The sequence below is a fragment of the Dermacentor albipictus genome, chromosome 5 (assembly GCF_038994185.2).
Source record: "Dermacentor albipictus isolate Rhodes 1998 colony chromosome 5, USDA_Dalb.pri_finalv2, whole genome shotgun sequence".
Lineage (NCBI taxonomy): Eukaryota > Metazoa > Arthropoda > Arachnida > Ixodida > Ixodidae > Dermacentor > Dermacentor albipictus.
The window spans coordinates 95,408,310-95,430,478 of NC_091825.1; the positions used below are offsets into that span (position 1 = coordinate 95,408,310).

The 22,169-nt window shown below is 46.3% G+C and overlaps 1 protein-coding gene across 1 annotated transcript in view; it reads right to left on the reverse strand.

Annotated features, from left to right (window-relative positions):
* Positions 1-22,169, reverse strand: part of LOC135918638 (protein eva-1-like) — a 167,943-nt gene that overhangs the window by 13,028 nt on the left and 132,746 nt on the right. The window contains exons 2-5 of the mRNA XM_065452270.2: positions 9,581-9,816; positions 7,959-8,082; positions 6,725-6,874; positions 3,426-3,572 (exon numbers count right to left, since the gene is read on the reverse strand). Of these exons, the coding sequence (XP_065308342.1) occupies positions 3,426-3,572; positions 6,725-6,874; positions 7,959-8,082; positions 9,581-9,816 (657 nt within the window). The remainder of the gene's footprint in view (positions 1-3,425; positions 3,573-6,724; positions 6,875-7,958; positions 8,083-9,580; positions 9,817-22,169) is intronic.

Genomic DNA, 22,169 nt, shown 5'->3' on the forward strand with positions numbered 1-22,169 from the left:
AGTATCTTCGACTCGGTGAACGGTCTCGAGTCCAGTCGGCGTAAAGTTGCCCGCAGAGAGAGGCGTTCGACATCGTAGTGGGGGCAGGTACAGAATAGGTACTCGATGGTCTCCTCGCACCCGCAGGAGTCACACATCGGGCTCTCGGCCATTCCCACATGGTAGGAGTATGCGTTCGTAAACGCCACTCCCAGCCACAAGCGCCACAACAAGGTTGTTTCGCCGCGGGAAAGGCTAGATGGCAGTTGTAGCCGTAGCGTGAGGTCCAGTTAACGTAATCTGCAATTGAAGGCACTTGAGATCCAGAGATCTCGTGACTTCTTGCCGGAAACATAAAAAGAAAGAAAGGGAAGGGGCGGTACCAGACAGCGCCCTTTTTTGTGTGGAATAGAAAAAGGGAATCCGTTGTAGTTGCACCCAAGAACGGCAATTACAATTAAACGTTAGCGCACGCAGTCCAGAAATACTGTATGTTCGCACAAGATTTGCCCGCCATTTCTTACGGAATTGGGCAGAGATTTGTATATATTAAGTAGCATTCTAGCAAGAACAGAGTACCTTAGCTCGAATGTGCTCGTATTAGCGCTACTGTCGAGTCCCACAATGGAGCCCGCTGCTGTCGGCAGCGGGCTCCAACCAGCAGTCTCAAGTTGTCGTCATTAGCTGCGTGGATGCCGACAACGTGAGGCGCTGTGTTCATCGAGGAAATGCAGTCTTTTTTTTTCATTGCAGTGCACGGCTGTGTCTTCTGTCTTGCTAGCGCAAGATTTTCTGCCGCGAAGAAAGGCAGAGATAAAGAAATATAGGAAGGGAAAGTTAACCAGGTCGCACCCGGTTGGCGACCCTCCACGCGGGGAAGGGGAAAGTAGCAGAGATACGTAAGAAGGAAGGAGGAGACTAAATATGCGGTACATCCGCAAATGAATGTTCACTCACGCGTACACACAAGCCCAGCCGCTTTCAAAAAGCGCATTGGCGCTTCGGTGGCCTTCTGCATACTTCCCCTTTCCCCCTTCCCGAGTTCAGGGTAGCCTTTCGCGCTCAGCCTGGTTAACCTCCCCGCCATTTCTTTATGACTCTCTCTCTCTCTCTCTCTCTCTCTCTCTTGTGCTCGCTTCAGTCTTTCGGCTACAACTCCAACATCGTTATATGTGTACTTCCGTGAACGGTCGGTCGTTTATGTGCCTGAGACAAGCACCCTGAGAGCCGGAAGATGGTCAGGAGCAAAGAATGCGCTCTACAGTTTCACCAGCAGTTAAGCAAAGTTTTCGACGCTCTCATTCTTGTCTGCGAAGAGGTTTCACGCAGCAGAAGAGTGATGCTGCACAATCTGCTTCGCGCGCAGCGTTGGGTGAGGTCGCCACCAGCGCAACTGACACTCGTGGAAGCATCCTGACATCGGCCTAAGACTCCAACGCTAAATGCGTACTGGGTACAAACGGGTTGAAACTTTACTACCGTGGAAAATATTTCAAATTACTGATCCGCATTCGAAACGTGCCGGTACGAACATGACAACCCAATGCAAGTGCCTCTATTTTTCAGGACTGGGGCCAGGCGAGGCAAATATAACTGTTACCGATAGGCTGGTCCACTAGATAGCGGTTGCGCTGAAAGGGTGGTCACGGTTCCGTTATCGCTCTTTATTAAAGTATTTTCTTCTTTTCTTTTGCATTCGCTAAAATTTATTTTATATCAATGCTCATAACTTATATTAAAATATGTTTCTATGCATCTGCGCTGCAGGTAACGAGTGTTTGGAGTAAAGCGAGATAGAGTAAAAATGTAGGCGCAAGGGCCCAGCAGAAATCTAAAATACACGCAATGTTTGCTATGTCTTCTGGTATCCTCACTATTATTTTTTTATAAGGCACATCGCTTTTCGCAGGATGAGTCACAAACAAGACCAGGTCGCAACCCTCGTCGCACTGGTTTTAAAGAGAAAGTTTCTTTTCGAAGCATGCCATGCTTTTCTGAGCATGACTTCTGCTGTCTCACCGAGTAGCTCACATACTTCATAAGTTAATTAAATGCTGGTGTTCTACGTGCCACAACGACGACATTATTATGAGACACACCGTATAGGGGGATTCCGGGTCAATGTGGACTCCCGGGGTTCTTTAACGGGCACACAATGCAAGGCACACGGATCGCTTTTGCATTTTGCCCCCCCCCCCCCTTTTCGAAATGCGGCCGGAATTTGATTCCGTGCCCTCCACACAGCACAGACCAACATACCAAATGTGTTTATCTATTCATAACGTCGCGCTGTAATGATATGGAGACGAATCAGGCGGTGGCCCCCACCAACGGCCGAGTTACCAAAGCTAACCCTTTATTGGGGTCGGACCAATGCCCACGAAAACAAATTATACTCGGGCCGATCGACGGTGAGGAACACAGGCGCTGATCGTAGAAATCAGACCTTCGGGTCAAGTGCATTGGCTATTTGTACACGACTCGTCGAAAGTAACAGCGTAATCTGTGGTGCTCGCATGCCGTGCAGAATTTACAGCCCTATTTGCGTCGCGCATGTAATTTGACACGATGCTCGGCCAACAACCTAGAACAGCAGATAGAATCAGCGCCGACAGTCAACAACGTTGCCATACATGCAGGCGCACCTTGAGCCAAGCGATAACATTAACGATTGTTTATCAGATGGTAAACGGTAACCGCAAAAAAAGACAAACAAGTATAAACGTGTCAATATGTACTGCCGCTATAGATGGGCTTGCGATCGGCTCTGTTTTCTACGGAATTATAGGCAATTCAACGATAATAGGTACCTGAACATCCTCGCTGCAGCAAATATATGCCTTCGAGCTTATGATTCCTTCATTAAAAGGCAAGATTCCCATGCCTTCCTTCCGCGGTTTGGCGAGGCTGCTCGAACTCTTTCTCTTTGAGCAAGCTGGGTGGATCGCGGAGACAATTTAATCCGCTGCCATGTGGTGGAGATCACCGCTGCTTGCCGGGCAGCCGCGTGATCGCTATGCAAAACTCCACGCAGAAGTCAAACCCTTACATGAACGTTAGCGCTAAGTGAAACGGCACAAAACTTCAACGACGGAAGAATACCGTGAACTTGCACTTAGTTCGGCACAAAATAAAACTGCACGCTTCATATATCTCTTTGCAGATGATTCAATTGAAGCGTTTCAAGGAAGGCTTCGCTCAACGTTGATCCCAACAAGTGCGTTCCATCAACCGTAATTTTTATTACTTTTTCATTAATTTATAGACCGAATCCGTTTACCGAGCGCCGCTCGATCTATGCCGCAAGCATGGAGTCCGAAGTCAAAATAGCCGCGTTTAGTATTACAACACTCGAGCACCTTCGTTGCGTCCGCTGTGGACGATCTGCAAGCCTGAACTGGAGCGCCATGGCTTATGTTTTTTGTCGCGCGATGTGCAGTGCTCACCGCAGGTGTAGACAACCTTGAGAAACAGCCGCGAGTCCCGATGGCAGCCGGGGTTGCCGAAGGTTCCCATGTCGGCGGCCACGGTGCACTTGCGACGGCCGTGGCACGACGTCAGCACCGTCTCGGTCGCGTAACTCACCTGGCACACTGCGACGAGAACAAGCGTGTGAGTGACAACTGGACCCCGGCATCGATTAATGTTCTTAAGCCGACTAATTGAAACCTGTTGATTGATGAAATAATTACCGAATCTGCGGAGTTACGTGTGTAAGCTAAGAAAAGACAGAAACGGGGGAGGCTTGCGCGTAAATTTCGAAAGAGGCAGTGCGATTCGAATCACTCTGTCTTATTTATTCAATGCTGCGGAATCAAGGTCCAAGCAGGCTGGGCAAGGCAAATACAAATAAAGCAGCAAAAAAAAGAGAAAAGAAACAGGAACAAAAGAACAACACCGATGCAGGGTCAAAAATTTCAATTCACAGTAAGATCACTTGCTTCAGTAAGGCCATTCCAATCATATATGGTCCTTGGAAAAATAAGAACATTTAGTCAAGTCAATGCGAGAACAATGCGGCGTTAGCGCGTTTTCTTGGGGGTGTCGGGTGGGCCTGCTCGTTAACGGTGATAGATACGGCGATAGACCCAGGGAGAGTTAGTTATTTCAAAGTTCGGAAAGAAATTCCAATCTAAACTTTTGTAAATCTAAGTAAACCTAAACATGTGCGTTCATTGCCACGCCTGCAACAAGTTGCTCGAGAGGGACATACATCGAGCACCTCAAACACACTCGAGTACTATCGTAAGTCTAACTGCAGTGAGAGAGTTTACTTGACCGTCTCTCCCGCAAGCTTGAACTGCAGCCCGCATGACTTGGCTCCATCTAGGAGCACTGCAGCTCGGTGTGTGATTCCCTTCTTGACGCTGAGCAAGCGAAGCAGCACCGTCGGTGCCGAGGCTTGTTTGATTTTGCTCGCGTGACCTCAACCAGTTTAATCGCGATTCAAGAACTGATTGGCTAACGGGAATGCTAGTCGATCAATCTCCCTGACGTATAGTAACGACAAACGCGGAAGAACACGAGTCGGAAAGAGCTGCCAAGTGTCCGAGTTGAAGTGTGTAGTTGTGTGGTTAAGTGTGGCTTTAACTGGATAAGGTTAGTCTGCGTGTATCTTGATACACAGCGTCTCGAAACGTGTTTATTCAAGAGGAGCGTTTAGTTCCGGTTCTTTCCCGTTCCAGTACACGTCATGTAGAAGTGCTCCCGTTTGCAAGCGCCTGGCTCATTTGAATGTAATCCACGACGTTGCGAAGACTAACCCCCACATTCAGAGATTCATATTAACTTGAAGCCCGCGCTTGACTTCATTTAAATGACGCCTAGTGTTAATGTATCCAATACTCTCATTGCTTTTCCCTCGACGCGTTCGCGACAGGCGTCATTTCGATCAAGTCAAACATGTGCTTTAAATTAAGGTGCATTCCTGAATACGGGGTAAGTTTATAGCAACCGCTAAATGTACCTTTTTTATTGAGGCTATCACATGTTTCTTGAAAAAAAAATACATAGAATCGGAATGCTTCAAGAACTTTCCATCATAAAATCCGCAAATCTAACTCATAAAAGAATAGCTAATCCAATTATGTAAACTGCACCAGAGTGACCGCGTAACGTGTGGAAAATGAGCATGCACTTGCAGTTTACACGGATTTTATTTCTATGTCTGTTCTCTGAGTTTCGCGAAATTTCAGGAAATGGCGGTATTTCATATAGCAACGCGTCACAGATGATTTTATTCCTCTTTAGACGTTTTTAAAGACGTAGTTTGAATAAACTTCATCTGGGCGTCCTCGTGTTCTTTCTCTTTTTTTTTGCGCGTACTTCGTTTCTTCTAACTACGGTGTAGTTGCTTTCTTGCGCATCTACGGAGTGGCACACATTCTGTTTCACAAACAAGGACTGTTGGGATTGTTCGTTGAGAAATACAAAGCAACGCTGCGATGTCCCGTTCTATATTTCTGTCATCGTGTTCTTCTTTATTTTGTTTTCTTTGCACAGGCATCTCCAGCTGTCGCACTTCGAAATCCTTCGGATTTTTCAATTGTTCTACGCGAAGTGTCTGATTGCTTATCCAAACATTCGGTCGAACCCAACAGACACCACAGTTTTACTTTTTGTTACTCAAAGCAGCCGCTCACTGCAAACGTCAGAGCTGCTCTGTTTTAGTTATTACGGGAGATTCTTTCATGACTCGTGAGGCATCGGCTTGTGCTTAAGAACAGACAACACAATGGATTGATCAAAACCTTGTCACTGTCACGTTGCTCTGGAAAGCCCTTCCGACTAGCCGCCTTCACGCCTTAGTTTTCATTTGTTGTTGTTGTTGTTGTTGTTGTTGTTGTCGTTGTTGTTGTTATTGTTATTATTATTATTATTATTATTATTATTATTATTATTATTATTATTATTATTATTATTATTATTATTATTATTATTATTATTATTATTATTAAATGTGTGTGCAGGAGAGGTTGGTATCATGGGTGATTCCTTCTCTCTCAGGCAAACAGTACTTATATGTAATTAGCCGGTTAAAAGAAGCGAGAGAAAAAGATCCGTAGGGTTGCTTACAGAAATTACTATATAGAGGGAAATCTGGCGCACTGATGGCTCCGGCGGATATGGGAATGACGGGTAGTACATGGATGTGTCTTATCTTCGCGCTTGTGGTTGGGGAACTTCATGAGGCATTATTTATTGCGCTTTATCTTCCCAAGTTTCCAAACAATCATTGTTCTATATAAACTCGCCAAAAAAGAAAGGAATTCTGCGTTTATGCTCAGTCAAAGTGGATTATTCTGTCTATAACGCAATATGTTGCCGAAAATGACGGCATTGCAAATGAGTGACAAAACTCTTTGAAGCCACAGGGACAAAGTTTAGTCAAAGCAACGTGTACTAAGCGTCATTACCTTGCTAGCTCAACTATCATGCTTGAAGCTCCCACCGACATCACCACCACATTTCCCTCTGGTAATGTTCTTGCTGGAAATTATCACCCCACGCAGAAAGTTGGGCTATATATAGTTGGTGTTGATACATCTGCTGAGACATAGTTACTAGCGCTAACAAGACTAGCGAGAAGAAGCTGGGACAGGACAGAGCACTAGCGCTCTGTCCTGTCCCAACTTTTTCCCGTTAGTCTTGTTGGCGCCAGTAGCTATGTCTCAGCAAATGTATAAGCCCACGAAGTTGCGATGTACTTCGACGCCAACGGAACGAGAAGAGCTGTTGTACCAACCGGACAGCTTGACGTCCTGCCTCTGTGGGCACTCGGGCACGCCTTTCTCGGTGCCGCCGAAGTTGGCCGAGTAGACCACGATGCGCAGGTTCTTGTGGCAGCGCAGGTTGAGCACGTCGTTCTCGCACACTATGCGGTTCGAGAAGGTGGCTGCGGGAGGGAGAACGCGCGCTACGTAGAGCGTTTAAACTATTCGTGCGCGCCAGAGAGAGAAGGGAGGCAGACGTTCGGAATGTCCTGCATGTGTGTAAATACGCGCACGATTCCCCGGATGAAAGTAGCGTGTTACGAAAAAAAAAAAGAATCGAGCAACTTCTCGGTGAATTTCTAAAATACAAAGCTGCGAAAGGACGGCGATTCGCGAATGCATAGATGCTCGCTCACTTGCGTGGGTACGCGCGGTCGCCGTTCTGTCTTTGAGTGAAGCTGCCACTCATTGCTCTGGCTACAGAAGTTCAGCGGCTGCGGCATTTTGCTGCAATGCAGGAGGTTATACGTTTGATTATTGATAGATGCGCTCGTATGTACCGATGCGGTGGAAGAAAAAAGGAAGAACACTCGCGCGTTTATTCTTGCGTGCAGTTACACGAAGGAAAAAAACAGCTGGTGTCGTGCACTATATGATGCGAGCCCAAAACGTTAGATTACTGGAGGATCGATTGACCTGCAAGCATCAAACAGATATACAAGATTGACCGAGAAACGAGAAATAATCTAAATTTCTGCCATTTAAGTTTAATGCATGGCGCCAGCGCTGCTTAGACACGTGAAATTCGATTATTCAATAAGGTAAGAAATTAATCATTGATTACTTAGTTAACAGAATAGTACAACGGTACAATAGAGGTTTAAATTAACGGCTGAGCAAGATATCGGCGGCAAGCAAGACGAAACGGTGCGTCTGAGCTCCTTGCGCAAACTGCTTTCTATCTTGGTCTCCGGCGGGCCTGATATTGTATAGGCACTGCATACACTCTCTTTTTTTTCTGTATTTCTCCAAACATAACAATGTGCATATGCTGGGTGTTGCTTCTTCCTTTCGTTTCGAACTAGGCCAACGACAGGCCTTGATTAATTTGGACCTGTACTGGATTAATTTGGACAGGCTTGAATTTGGCCCTGTATTATTAAACAAGCGCGAGAGAGCGCTACGGCAGTGTTTGAGTAGTCATCGAGGCACGTAAATGAGACCGAGAGTATACAGGCAGGGTGAGAACCGGATATTGTTACTCACTGGGGCGGCACTTGTAGGCGACCTCGGCGTACTTGTACACCCCAGGGCAAGGGTCCACCATGAACGACTTGACGTCAGTCCTCACCATGCACTCTCGCTTCTCTCGGCATGCGGCCTCCACCACCTGTGATGACGTCATCCATGCGAGAAAGCGTCTGAATGTTTCCGATAACTTGTTCTGGCGGCTTTCGCGATGACCATCCTCATAAGGCAAACAACCGAGATAGAAGGAATAAACGAATAAGTAAAAAAAAATAAACCGGTCGAGGCCTCATTATAGTTCTTCAAAGTTGACTCGAAAGAAGCTGAGGCCAAATTCGCAGGGCTTTTCTTTGATAAGCACATTTTGTCGCATAGGCAGGTCGCCTTCGCTTATTATATGTCCCGCATCAGGACTTGCGGAAATTCACTCTTACGAACAATTCTAGCGTTAGAGTACTTTTGTAAAGACGGGCGCTTATCTCATTCCGCTGCTGTCGTAATATATTTACGAAGAATTTACGAAGAAAAGTCCTGAACCTGTCTGTCTTTCTCCAGTCGCAAACGGTGCATTGTGCGTGAGGCAAGACACTGGTGAAATCTTAGGGTTACCTTTCTTTTGTTCCGTGTTGAGTTACTACGGTAATTCGACTGTCAATGTTCTAACCCTCCGCACAAGTCAGCACGTGTTCCTTTTTTTTTTCTAGTCATGGTAAGCTGTGACAGTGTTCCTGCTTCACTCTCTCATGCTGTATCTTTAGATTGACTTAGTTTTAATATTCTGTCATCGCTGACTTTTTGTCATTGACTATATGTTGAAAGTGACATTGACAATGAGCTAGTTCTTTTTCATTTCCAACATACCACGTGCCATAATCTTGTCATTTCCTTCTTGCGACGAACGAAGAGAACATGCTTCTCCGCATTCTGATAATTTGTGCAAGAAAGCTAGCTTCGCAGGAACAGTGTTAGCTTTGCCATTCGCCCGAAAGCAGCATGTAGCTCCGAGCTCGTTTTCATAAAGCCTCATTGACATTGCAGTATGCTGGAGAATTTCTTTTTTTTTCTGATTTAATGTCTTCCCACTTCCATTACTCCATGAATTCACTCTCATATACCTATATCCTAAGTCACCTCACTAGCTCAGTTGCTACAGCGACTCGCGCGGATTGTATGGAGTCTGTGCCGGGTTCGACGCTATGCCCAATCTTTTTTTACAATCTTTTTTTTCAACTGCTAATATCTTTCTACCTCCCCCTCGTACGATACCGAGCGTAGGGTGGCACATCAAATTTTATAGTCTGATTAACATCGGCGCCCTTGCCTTTTTCGTTTGTCTTTCAAATCAACTGCTAAGTTGTTTTTTTCTCTCTGAGATGCTCGCAAATGTTATTGATGCTGTTTAGTAACTCCACATAGATGGGAAGGCAGGCTGCATTAGAGCCGCTTAAATCTTCTTCATGGGTGTGAAATTGTAACTACCAATTTACGACACACAAGCACACAAACGTGCTAATCCACACACAAAAAAATGTGAACGTGTTCCTTTCGTAACTTCGTGATAATTTCGGGTCCACGACAGTTCTTTCTTTTTCTAGCGCAGCTTGGGTTCTGCACGTGACCTCTCTATTTATTCTTCCTACCTTGAGCGCTTCCTTGGCGATGCACTCGACGCTGCCGTTGTATTCTTGTGCCGGCTTGGCGTTCTCAGCGCCCTCCTCCTCTTGCGACGGCGGTGGGCAAAGCATGTGGTAGGGCACCGAGCGTCCGTACTGGGCCACTGAGATGGATATGCTAGTGTTGCGAAAACAGCGCAGCTGCAGCTCCTGGCCGTCGCAGGCGAACTTTTGAAACGTCTTCAGGGTGCCCGACAGCAGGGCTGTAAGAAAGGACAGTGAAGCGGACTGTAAGAAGCTTGGCGAGGGTAAGGGTTCGCATGCGCGGCTAACACGACATGAAGAACAATTAGTATCGTGGGCATCGCAGATATTTGCTCCAATGTTCCTATGAAATACAGCGACCGAATGATCCGGGCCATGCAAGAATGAGGCGCGACAACAAAATAGAAAACGCAACGTAGAAGTCCGGTAGCAACACAAGACGACCGCAAACGACAAAGCCTTAAGCTCCAAAACTGCACCTGCAATAAAAACGGCGCTCAGTTTGTTCAACAAAATCACTCGTCAAGACATTTAAGCATGGAGAACCTACCAATCTTCTACTGCTCTTGCGTAAGCTGAGCACACTTGCAAAAAGCTAGACTTGAAAGTTGTTTGGTACCGCGAAGTTTATTTACAGGTGGTAAGATCAAGATGACTTCGCAATGCCCTCATCACAGGAAAAGAGGACTACGTATGTCCAAGGAAGGCAACAGTTGAGTGTCAAAGTTGCAATGAGCAATTTTTGGGAACCGACCGCTTGACTAGCGTCCGCCTAGACGACGACGGAGCCCGGCGAGACTATTGGCGGGTCAACAAAGAATCTCAGTTCGAGGTGACTGCAAACGGCGCATTCTGTGGAAGCTGTAACGACCGTCCAGGCCAGGCTTCCACACTCGCTCGAAGCTGGCTGTCAATGAGAGCCCGCTAATTGATACCAGTGACCATAGTTGATGAATTCCGTGGGAACAACGTGGACTTTGTTCTCCTATTGCCTCGTCATTGCATCGTAGGCGGCTTTGAAGGCTGGACATCAGAGTCGGAGTCTAGCAAGATGGCGCTACCACGGGCGGAGTGCTGAGAACAGTGCGACCCCTCGATTGGCCTTGACACGGTACTCAAATTCCCTAGTTAGTTACCTAGGGAAAACGTCTCATTTAGAAGAGGACATCTTTCGTGCACTAGTGTGCTGACATTTGTGGGCACAGACATGTAGTGCGACCACGCATGTTAAGTGTTCCGATATGGAGCACTGCGAGTCTTTAATTATAAATATGTAACACAAATCTGTTTCTCGTTTCCTTCAACCACCCGACCTCATGTCCTCACGAACAAGCAACTCTCGGCGATACAGACAGGTGATGGCGTCTGCCTGCTTAGTCAGCGGAGTGCGAAACCCCAGTGTAACACCGGTCAGCTACCATGTTTCAGGAGCTCCAGCGGTTCAAGCAAGCGGCGCCCAGTGTGTCGCCCGAGTCCGAACCACGAACCACAGAACTGGATGACAACCCAACAAAGCTTTATTCCACTGCCAGGCAGCAAACAGTGTCGGCATGTTGTCGGAAAACGTTGTATATTGCTAATGTAGTCGGCATTAGAATTTATCGGATTTACTCATGTATTTAACAAATTTATCAGTAAAATTTATCAGTATCATCGGTAGGAATATTTCTGAGAGCTTTCGACGCCAGTCTTTCCTAGTAGGGTCTAGTCGACTAAATGTTCGGGAAGGCCTCCACAACCTTTCGAGAATGGACATCACAACGAGGGAGAAAATTCCAGTAACACTGGCTTCTTTCACTTCACTACTGATTTACAACTGTCCAGTACACTACGGCAAGTAGGGGCTCTCCTGGACTTCTATACCTTCAGCAAAGGAGAGAAACAGAAAATGTACTTAGTAACAGCAACGCTTGAGTCCGCTTCATTCGTTGCATAGGAGGCTTCACAGGGCCTCCTGTCGCGTTAGGGTCATGTGGTGTACGCTGAATGTGTTGAGTTCGTGCCACGACGAACTGAGTGGTGGGAGGCGAGATGACGCTACAGGCATGATCGGTTTCGAGGCACAGACAAAGTGCAAACAGGATCGAACGCATTCGGTGACAACGAGGAGGAAGAGGAGGGTCATTGATTGCTGTAGGCGAACCTAGGCTTGCAAAAGTTGCTGGCAATCACTCCTGAACGTCACCTATCAACCGCGATGTGGTCTGAAAGACTTCGCAGTACAACTAACAGCACCAGGCTCCGAAAACAAGTTTACTCGGATTCCAATACGTTGCGTGTTTCCTGAATCACTTACGACCATACGGTTCACCATTCACTTCCCAACTCTGTGTCACGGATGAACTTTAGGAGGAGCTGAAGCGTCTCCCTCCTAAATATTAAATGCCCTCGCGGGAACAGAATGTCCCTCGCGTTTGAGTAAGGCGCCGTCTTCTGCTTGAGTTCATCTATTTATCTATTGCCTTGTGCTTCAAATTCAGGGCTCTTTTGTATATAATGTTCAATGTCAACCTAGAGCTTGACAATGCACACACAACTATGATGGGCCAAGTCCTGTCTTGCACCGCCAAGCTGGAGTTTACGCTTACCCTGTGTGGATGCAATAAAAGAGGGCGGAATCAGTTAAGTCCTCCAATCACACAAGGTTCGTGTGGTGGAGACCGCAAAGAATGGAAGTGGCTTAAGGTGTCCTTCTTCACGTTTTCTTTTTTTCTTTTTTTTACGTCCTGGGGAGCCTTCTTCGGGGGCTTCAATTGAATAGCTTTGCTCGCCAGACTGTCAGCGACCTCGTTGCCTGCTACGCCGACATGGGAAAGTGCCCACTGGAGCACGATGGTAAAGCCGACTTCCTGTAATTCTTTAACAGGATGTAATGCACATTGAATTCAATTGGTGTGAGGAAACCCGTGTAGAGTAATCATTGCAGAACATCCTTGCTGTCGGAACGGAGTACTGTAGGCTGAGGCTGACAGCAACTCAGTTTCCGCAAGGCTGCTGCAAAGAGGACGCTTTCACATGCCGTAACAACGCTAGCTGTCCGTAGCAAAATCTTAGGAAGGAAGGAACAAAGCGCAGGGAAGTGTTGAAGTACAGCCACAAGAGTCGTAACTATGTAAAAACAGAGAAATGTGCAAAAAGAAAGACAAATAAATTGCTTGACAATGCACAGTTGCAGTCTAATGCAGACATTTTGCGAGGCGTGCTACACTCCGCAGAACATTCCATTGAGGGCGTTACAGGTACATTGCGCAGAAATCACATTAAATGTACATGCACAAGCGCTTTGTACATTGTGCGCATGTTTTGTTTTCCCAGGGAACAACCTAAAATAAAGCGACATTCGGGAACTGCACATTGAGAAATAAAAGGCAGAACAAGTCGCTTACGGTAACTAACAGAATCAGCACGGCGTGTCAATGAGCGGTTTAGTAAAATTAGGCGAACGAAAAACAGATCTTTTTAAAAACTTTTTTTTTCAAAAAGTAAGAATTAATAAACGAACAGACTTAGCAAGTGCGCCGGGCAAGTTGAGAACACGGCGATTACTTTTGCTTCTTGGGTAAAATAAACTGCGAAAATTCAAAATAAGATAACAAATTATCGCAAGTCGAGTAAAGTCGACAGTCGAGCAAGTTGCTATATGCGTGCACAGAACAATTCCTGTCTTCGGCCTTTGTGCGCTGCCCAATTCAGGATTCAGTATAGACAATCGCAATATTCCTCGTGTTTTTCATATTACCGGAGGCACGCTAGGCCGAGCTTTTTTCTTAACATCCATCCAGCGCGCTACGATCCGAGCAGCAGATCCTTTGTCGCTACACTGTCAAAGACAAATGTAAAAATAAATGTAAAAATAAATGCAGCATCACTGCTACGCCATGGCCAGTGGGCGACCGAAGCGAAGGAACCTCCGTTGACTGAATTAGCCTTTACTTTTCTTTTCAGACCTCCGTCCACAGTTATAGCCCGCAAAGAAACTTCACGTCTCCTCATCGAGTTCTTAATAGAAACTGGTTTGACAGACATATGGTGAAACCCTTCAGCGGTATTGTGCGAGACGCTCGGGCGGAGCAATTGCTGGCCTTGTTTGCCAGGCTAAACCCGCCTGCTGCTACAATCCACCACCATCACCACCACCACCACATCATGATAGAACTAAAGCAAGTTGAATACTGCCACTACCGCCGTGGTTACTCGGTGATTGCGGCAAATCTGATCGAGGCTGGATTCCCATCAGCAGCGCTCGCAGTCCGATGGGGGACGAAATGCGATAGAAGAAAAATGCTCGCTTGTTGAACATTCGGTGCACGCAAAAGAACGCCAGATGCTCACAATAAATCCTCCCACTGCGACATCTCTCGTAGCCCTTGCATTGGTCCGGAACGTGAAACTTCAATCAATTATTTATAACGCGGACCCTTCTTCGCTCTGCCTTTCCACTTTTCTTTTGTCGACTGAGGTCCCCGAGGAGGCCTGCTAACGCGTTAACACTACGAGTGTCCAAGCTAAAAAGAAACTAATGCGAAATCTGGGAAGCCGGTCACATGGTATGACTCATCATCATCATTATCATCAGCCAATTTTTATGTCCACTGCAGGACAAAGGCTCTGGGATCTCTGTCTGGAATCTCTCTGGGATTACCACTCTCTTGCGCTATAGCTGATTCCGACTTGCGCCTGCAAATTTCCTAACTTCATCACCCCACTTATTTTTCTGCCGTCGTCGAGCGCGCTTTCCTTCCCTAGGCCCCTATTCTGTAACTAGAATGGTCCACCGGTTATCTACCCTACGTATTACCTGGCCTTCCCAGCTCCATTTGTTTTTCTCTTAATGTCAGCTAGGATATCGGCTATTTCCGTTTTCTTAAGTCAAGGATAAATGGAGTTCGTAGGAAGAGGCTTTCGTCCTGGGGAGGGGGGGGAAGGGCAGTGGACATAATATAGGCTGATGGTGATGATGGTGATGTCAATTTTGACATGAAGTTAATTGAGCTCCTTTAATATTTATAAATTAGATAAAAATTTTGGCGCCGAAACGGTGAAAGCGCGAAATATTACGCCGATATATAGTTTATGGAATGCACGGAGGAATTCAGTTTTTGTTTAATTCCTTCCAGCATATTTCTGCAAGTATCAAAGTCCATATGATGATAAGCTATATGCTCGTGGCCGTTTCATCATCGAAAGTAATCTGTCGTTCTGATTTGCGACGACATAAAAGCACGCTTACTTTCATATAAAAGAAGACGAATAGTAGCTCATCGAAATTGACTTGCCTAAAGGAGGTAGGCGCTCCTTAACATCCTGGGCATCCTGGAAGACCGACGGGAATGCTTCGGAGTATTGCATTTTCAGATTCCATGGACGCTTATTTGACTCTTTTTGTAGAATTTCATGCCCCCTCACCCCTTCATTTTCTCGCGTTTCCTGCACACCACGATGGAAAGGAAATTGAAACGAATCCTTCTGAGTGGCTCGGTTGATTGTATGCTCCGAGGATGCGAAAGAGCGCGTAATAGTTTTGGTTCACATAAGCGACATATTTTTTTTTTTACACGCACTCAATCGTTGAACTGATCGCTCCTCAGTTTACAGTAGTTCTATGTCTCTCGTTCTTTAAGTGTATAAAATAAGCGAAATAATCGTTGTAGTGTTTCGAAGGTCTGTCGTCTGTGACTGAGCATTTTCTTCTGCATAGCATGGAATGCCTTTCGGGTTTGATATCTACCTGATCTTTCTCTAGACCAAAATTTATCACGGCCGACACATTTCCGTAAATTTTGTCCTAACATTTGCAGAACTCGAGAGATTTCAAACAGTGTACGTAATTTCAATGAGCCCCTCCTTCGCACGTGTGGGGTAGCAAATGGGACGTCCGTGTGATCAACCTCCATGCCTTTTCATCTCCTCTCTCCCTCTCTTGCTCTCATTTACACCGCTCACTCAAGGACACCTTATTCTTCTGGTATTTCTTGTTACACATTTGGTCGCCCTGACCAGCGTTATATTTGAGTAGATATGTCCCCTGCTTGCACTTCCTGTTCTAACATGACAGCTAGACTGCGGCTATATCCGCTGCGCTATCACTCGCATACGAAGGCGCACACGGATCGTCTCTCTCAAAGGCCAGCGACGTGAATACATTAGGCGGTAGTGTCTTTCCAGCAAGAGGTGCGACAATAGTTACAGTGCACCTAATTATGGATGGATGGTACAACTTTATTGAACGTCCGGCAAGGTTTAACGCGACCCGGGCTCAGGTCTTCCACGGGGGAACGTCAAGGCCCTGCCTCAACGCCGCCTCACAGGCTTGCTGGACTGCCCACGTGTGGATTCCGAGGTCTGAGCTGCGCAGAGTGGCGGCCCACCTCGACGACAGGGTCTCTGGAGCAACTGCCATCCTTCCTATAACTGCATTGCACTCCCAAAGCATTTGTTTGAGAGTATTGCTGGTCCTTCCTGGCACAATTTGCACGTGTAGTTCTGATGCTTATCTGGGAAGATAGGATCAGGGAAGGTGTTTGTCTGGAGCTGTCTCCGGGCGACTGCCTGCCTCCTGTTCAATTTAGGACTTGGGGGTGGGTATATCCTTCTGGCGTTTAGATATGCACTGGTTATGTCATTGTATCTAGCGAGCCTGTCCCGTTCTGCGCGAGGAGCGTTCGCTATCGTGCGAGAGGCGTTGCCCTGTTCGGCGCGGCGAGTCATGTCTCACGTCGTCCGGTACGCCCTCTTGTTTAGGTTCGGGAGCGCGTCGCCTTCCGTGGTGACGTGCGCGGTGAACCATAGGATCCTCGAGCTCGCGGTTTTGGATCTGCCCGCTTTGGCCAGAATGGACAGGGCTTCCTTGGAAATTTGACCTTTGGCGTAGTTCTTTATACTGCCGTTTGCGAGTCGCTTAGTACAACTTCGCATTCCTGTTCTGTGAGGGCCAGCGCGATCGCTACTTGCTCTGGTATTTCCGAGTGTTTGGTGTATACATTACGTACGATTATGATTTTGGAGTCTCTGTCTATGATTAAGGCAGTGTATATATGCCCGTTCGGACATTCGGCTGCGTCGACAAAGCGCGCGTTTCTCTCCCTGCCAGAACATGGGATTAAGTGTTGCTGGTCCTTCCTGGCACAATTTGCGCGTGCCGTCATGATGCTTATCTGGAAATATATCCGTTGTGAAGTATATCCGCGCTCTTCCCTGACAGGCAAGAGCGCGCAAAGTAATAGTTGTGCGAAACAATAAAACTTTCACAATAAGGTAGAATCAATGACCAAAGTTGGCAAACAACGAAAACCGCATCGGGGAGCCTACCTTTCGACAAGCGTGTCCCCGTATCTCAACACAGACTGCGTGCGGGTGCTTCGCTGGGTGGCCCACTGTTCTTGAGGGCTTTTGCAAATTTTTACACTATAGTACCTTAATTCGTGAAAACTGTGCAGCAAAACTATAAAAGTTTGCTTTACTTTTTTTTCTTTTCGGGGGCGGGGGGGGGGGGGGGGGGCATCCTTAACCGTGGACGCCAAAGGTTATTCCAGAAACACAGAAACATTGAACATGTACGCTTTCCATTGAAGTGTACACGGTCCATCGAAACACTTTCCAACTGCTTCAATAACTAAGGCAAACTGCCTTATTATTTGCATTACATACGATGTGACGAAGCCAGTCAGGGCTCGAGGCATGTCCACTTAGCTTGTACCGAGGTCGGCCACACTTTCTAAGCTTGAATATATTTCTGAGGTTTTACGCGCCAAAATCACGATTTCATTATCAGACACCTAGTATCAGACACCGGATTAATTTTGACCACCAGGGGTTTTTTAACGTGCCCCCAACGCATGGGACATGGGTGTTCTTGCATTTCGCACCCATCGAAATGCGGCCACCATGGCCGGGATTTGATCCCTCGACCTCGTGCTTGGCAGCACAACACCATAGCCGCGAAGCCACCGCGGCGGGTTACTGTTGAAGCTCTCGCCCGCAAGCCAGCGGCAAAATACTGCGAGACACTGTGCCTTAAGCAACAAGGTATAAAACTATCTGGCACCCCATACATTTTGGGGCCCGTTTCGAGGACGGGCAAGGAACTGCTGCTTGTCTCAGGATTCATATTATGCAAATATGTGCCTTGAGCCCTGAATGGCTTCACTTCTTCACTTAAACTGCGTTAAAGTAATATTTGATCTATTCACTAAACTTAAGTTGATTAATTATTAGGTTACAATGGCAAATTTCTGGTAATCCGTCGATGCAAATACTATGCTGTCGACGAAATAGCCTCTTTCATGTCTTTTGCAAATGCTTTTGAGAATGACTCGAGACATTCACCGAAACGCCCGATATCTGGGGGATTCGTGGATTGAGTTTAACGCACCAAAGCAATGCAAGAGTTATTAATCACTGTCGCAGAGGAGATCTCTGGCGCATTTTGACCCCGAGCACAAACAGGCAGGAAAGCACAAAGTTTGTCTCCATTCATCTTGACCCCCAGGGTTTGTTTAGCGCACGCACAAACCTCGGTTTATGAGGACTTCTGCATTCCGTCCCACCTGAATGTAGATGTCGTGGTCGCGAATGATAGCATGGGGGCCATGGTCGTCGACGTCGTGGAAAAAAGAAAAGTTCGATAGTATGTTACACTCCTCTGACACGTGAAGGCGAAAGCCTGCTGCACACTTGGTAACGCGCTGTGTCGCATTGTCGCGTTGCTGCTTTCGAAGTACGACATCTTCGGCTCGTGTTCGACGCTGAGCTGCATCTTCGCGCGCACATATAGCGAGGTCAGACTCGCACCGACAATGTTTCTCTTCGACGTTACTTTGCATTCTCTCAGCAGGGGATTGAAACGTATGCTGTTCTGTGCGTCGAGTGGGTGATTTCAATGATTGTATGCACTGTTCGCTTCACTTTGCTGAGCGCTTGTAGCCTCTGCCTATGAGTCATTGCATTTTTCGCTTAAGTGGACATGAGCCATTTACCAGGCCACATGCATTTCTTTTTTTACAACTCCATTAGACGCCGCGTTTCTGTACATTGTATGCGTTATTCCAACGAATGCGTGCGCTATACGCTTCACTTTGCTGAGCGCTTGTAGCCTCTGCATTACGAAAGGAATGAGCCATTCCATCTTTTGCTCTCCTAGGTGGAGGGGGGGGAGGGGGCTATTAGCCATGGATGATGGTGATAGTGTTTGTACCATAGGACCGGACAATGCGTTTTTTAAAGGCCTTCGAGGGTATGAACTACTTAAGGCTTTCTCCTGAAAAATAATGTATTCGCTCAACCCTACGTTCAATTACAGACTTTCCAGCTCCATGATGCGTTCAGCCACGTTGACGACTGAACCTACTATTTAATATAAGCCCAGTGAGAATCACTTACAGTCTCGTAAACAGTTTTTCAACAACGTAACCATTCCAGCCAAAACTTTCAGTCTGATTAGATACTGCTGATGCATATTGTAAGAAACAGCCCTTAAAAGAAAGGATACGATTATGAATACAGAAAGGAAAAGACATGCTGTCACGTCCTTCTGCCTCACTTGTGTACTCTATTTTTCATGACGCCAACTTTGTCATAAGTGAAATAGTTTTCGACTTTGTAAAAAGAAGGCGGCCAATGTTTTAGTCGCGCGTCGAAAGAGAATTGTTCCCCTCGCTCCACATGCAAAGGGGTGCTCAATTGTACGGAGTCCCCGCAAACACATAGCGAATGAAAGACTTCGCGTAAAAGTACCTCAATCTAGCAACGTTCGGTGACAGATCCCGTTTCTTTCAAATGTCTCGTTGTCTCGAAAGCATTGATTTTGCAGCAGCAGCGAGGGCCATCGCAAGGCTTAAAGAAAAGCGGGGTTAACGGGCCGCAAAACAATGGGCCTCTGTTTTCTTTTTTTTTTTTCAGCTCCAGCCACGCACAAGATTCGATTGAAGGGCGAATTGAAAAGCCATACTGGCCGGCGGCGCATTGATCTTGCAGTGAGAGCCAGCGAGCGGTCGAGGCTAGCCATTCGAGCGTCTATAAGCACTCGCTGCCCCCGCATGTCTTTCTTTGCGATGCACTTTCATGCTTCAACGTCCCTAGTGACAAGGTCGAGTCCATGCAGTCTATGACAAAAATAGCGCAGCTTCGGTGCCCGTCACTACATCTTGGAGGATGCGTATTGTACGAGTAGACAGTTTTCTAACTTGATTTAAAAGTGGCGCCAACGAATATTTTCGCTTTTTTTTCGCAACGTGATATCGTAGGAGAGGTCGGCGTCTTAAGGTGGCACCGGTTACTCTTCGTCGCATATGGCAGTCAAAATTACGTCACATAAATGTAGGGAGAAACACTGAACACATAAAATTACACACACACACGTACACACACACGCACGAATACATTCAATGTTCTGCACATGAGCCCATAAAGCCACTGAAACCAGTACAGGAGCACGCACCAGCACGCACGCATATACACTGCGTGTCTGAAAATATGTGACCTTATTTATTGTATACAAAACTACAGAGTGCAGGTTGACCACATTGTGCGATGCGGGAAATACTTCTTCAACCTGCAGGTGACGTATCCTTCAGCTGCGTCTGCTGTTGAGTAGAAGCAATTGTGTTGAGTACTATCGTCTCGCCCCTGGTCGACTTTGATTGAGCGATTACTTGAGATCCGATAAAATGTAGCTCTCTAGGCAATTGAGAAATATTGTCTTGCCATAAAATGCAGCCTTCCTAATCGGAATTGCTGTTCTCTAACACAGGATGCCGATTGCGGACTTTAAGAAAAAAGCTTGTTATTTTCTACATTTGCCAGCTTGTGCGTTCAAATTTTTTTTGAAAAACGTATAAAGTCAGCGGGTCAGGAATTTCAGTCTTACAGCATTTAGCGCATTCGTTTATTTTCTAAATGTTGCGGGACGATGATCTAAGGGCTCCCAAGAGTAGGCCCAGTTAGGGTGTCCCGTATTTACGAAACAAACTGCAGAGGCTCCCTTCAAGATGAACGCGAAGAATCCTTGAAGATACTTTCGCCTCATCACAAGTTCGTCTCAACACCAGTGCACTGAATTCGCAAGAAACTAAATCAAGGCTCCCCGATGACTCAGCTTACCAGGGAATCGCGCTTAGCGGCATTCGCTTTCAAGTGAGCTTGCTGCATAATGCACAGTTGCGAGTGCACTACCATTTCAAAAACATTCAGCCGCAGTTAAACGTTTTCAGTTTTCCTTCCCACTAGTATCCCTCTTCACACACGCAAAAAAGAAGGTACCGGGCACCATGCAGGAACTAATACGAACCACGCTTCTCTCGCCCGTAAGAAACCTCGTTTGAGCTATATGTAAATGAGCCAATCTACTCGACATTTGGGAGCAGCGACCATGCTGTAACCTACCGGCGATAGCTACACGGGGCCTAAGGATTCAATGCACACTCATATTTCGTTCTTCTTACAGGTTGCAACTATGAGTGGAAAATTTATGCAAATACTTTCCACTTACCTGAGAGGAACAGCGTTTCACATAACATAGCAAAATTTATGAAACAGCGTTCGATATGTTTGAATTGCAACTTTCCTTTAAATACGCGCAACAATAAATATGTGGAACTGTGTTTCAGATAGGTAATGAGTGTCATGCGCACAATGCCCCACATAATTGCGCCCAATAATCCGGAAAATTGTTTGACAAACCTCTGCTTAGAACCACGTTTGAGTAGCCGCGACATCCTTCCCTGTGCTTGAACGTTTTTTTCCAAGTAGAAGTGCGTGAAATAATGTAACCTGGATAATAGTTACAGGCATAGGTGGAACGCTGTTAAGATGACAGAGGTTATTTCACTGGGACATAGTCCCACATAGTCATGGTAAGGTATACTTAAATGGTAATTTAAACAGAATTTCATGACATCAAACGTCGTTTCATATATTTAGTGTTTTTATGTAGAAGAAATCATTTCATTTACTTAAGTGACAAATATTTGCAAGTTCTTTTTTTTTATAGCTGTAACCAAAGTGGAACGAGGTTTTATGAGATGCGATTGCTCACAACACCACTAAGTTTCGTGTACTCGCTTTGGACGTTCGCACGTTTTTCTGTAAAGCTACTGCCTTCGGTTGGCAAAGTAAAATTGTCCATAAGTAATGCATACGAGTCCTAAGCGGTACACCTATATAGGCGGCGAAGCATGCCGAAGTAACGAGGGGTGCTACACGCGCCATGAGAGCTTGCGGTGTAACACTGATTGTCCAACAGGCCTTGGCAGAGGCAGTGGCGTAGCGCAGAAGCGCATGGGACGAATAGGCGAGCGGTGTTTTTTGCAGAAAACGATAGAAGATCTGAGACAGAAAGTGTGTGTGCATGCGAAAGAAAGAGAAAGACAGAAAATAATAATAAAAGATGGAGATGTTAGCCTAACCCACCGAAAAAAAATAAGTCCGCCTGAAGCAAGACGCCTAGCATAACACTGCTGATATTAGGATGAAAGAAAAAATAACTCAAAGAGGATAAGAAAAATATATTAAGGAGAAATTGGGGGGAACAGCCGGTTAGAGGAGAAATGAAAGCAATTACAGAGTACACCCTTCA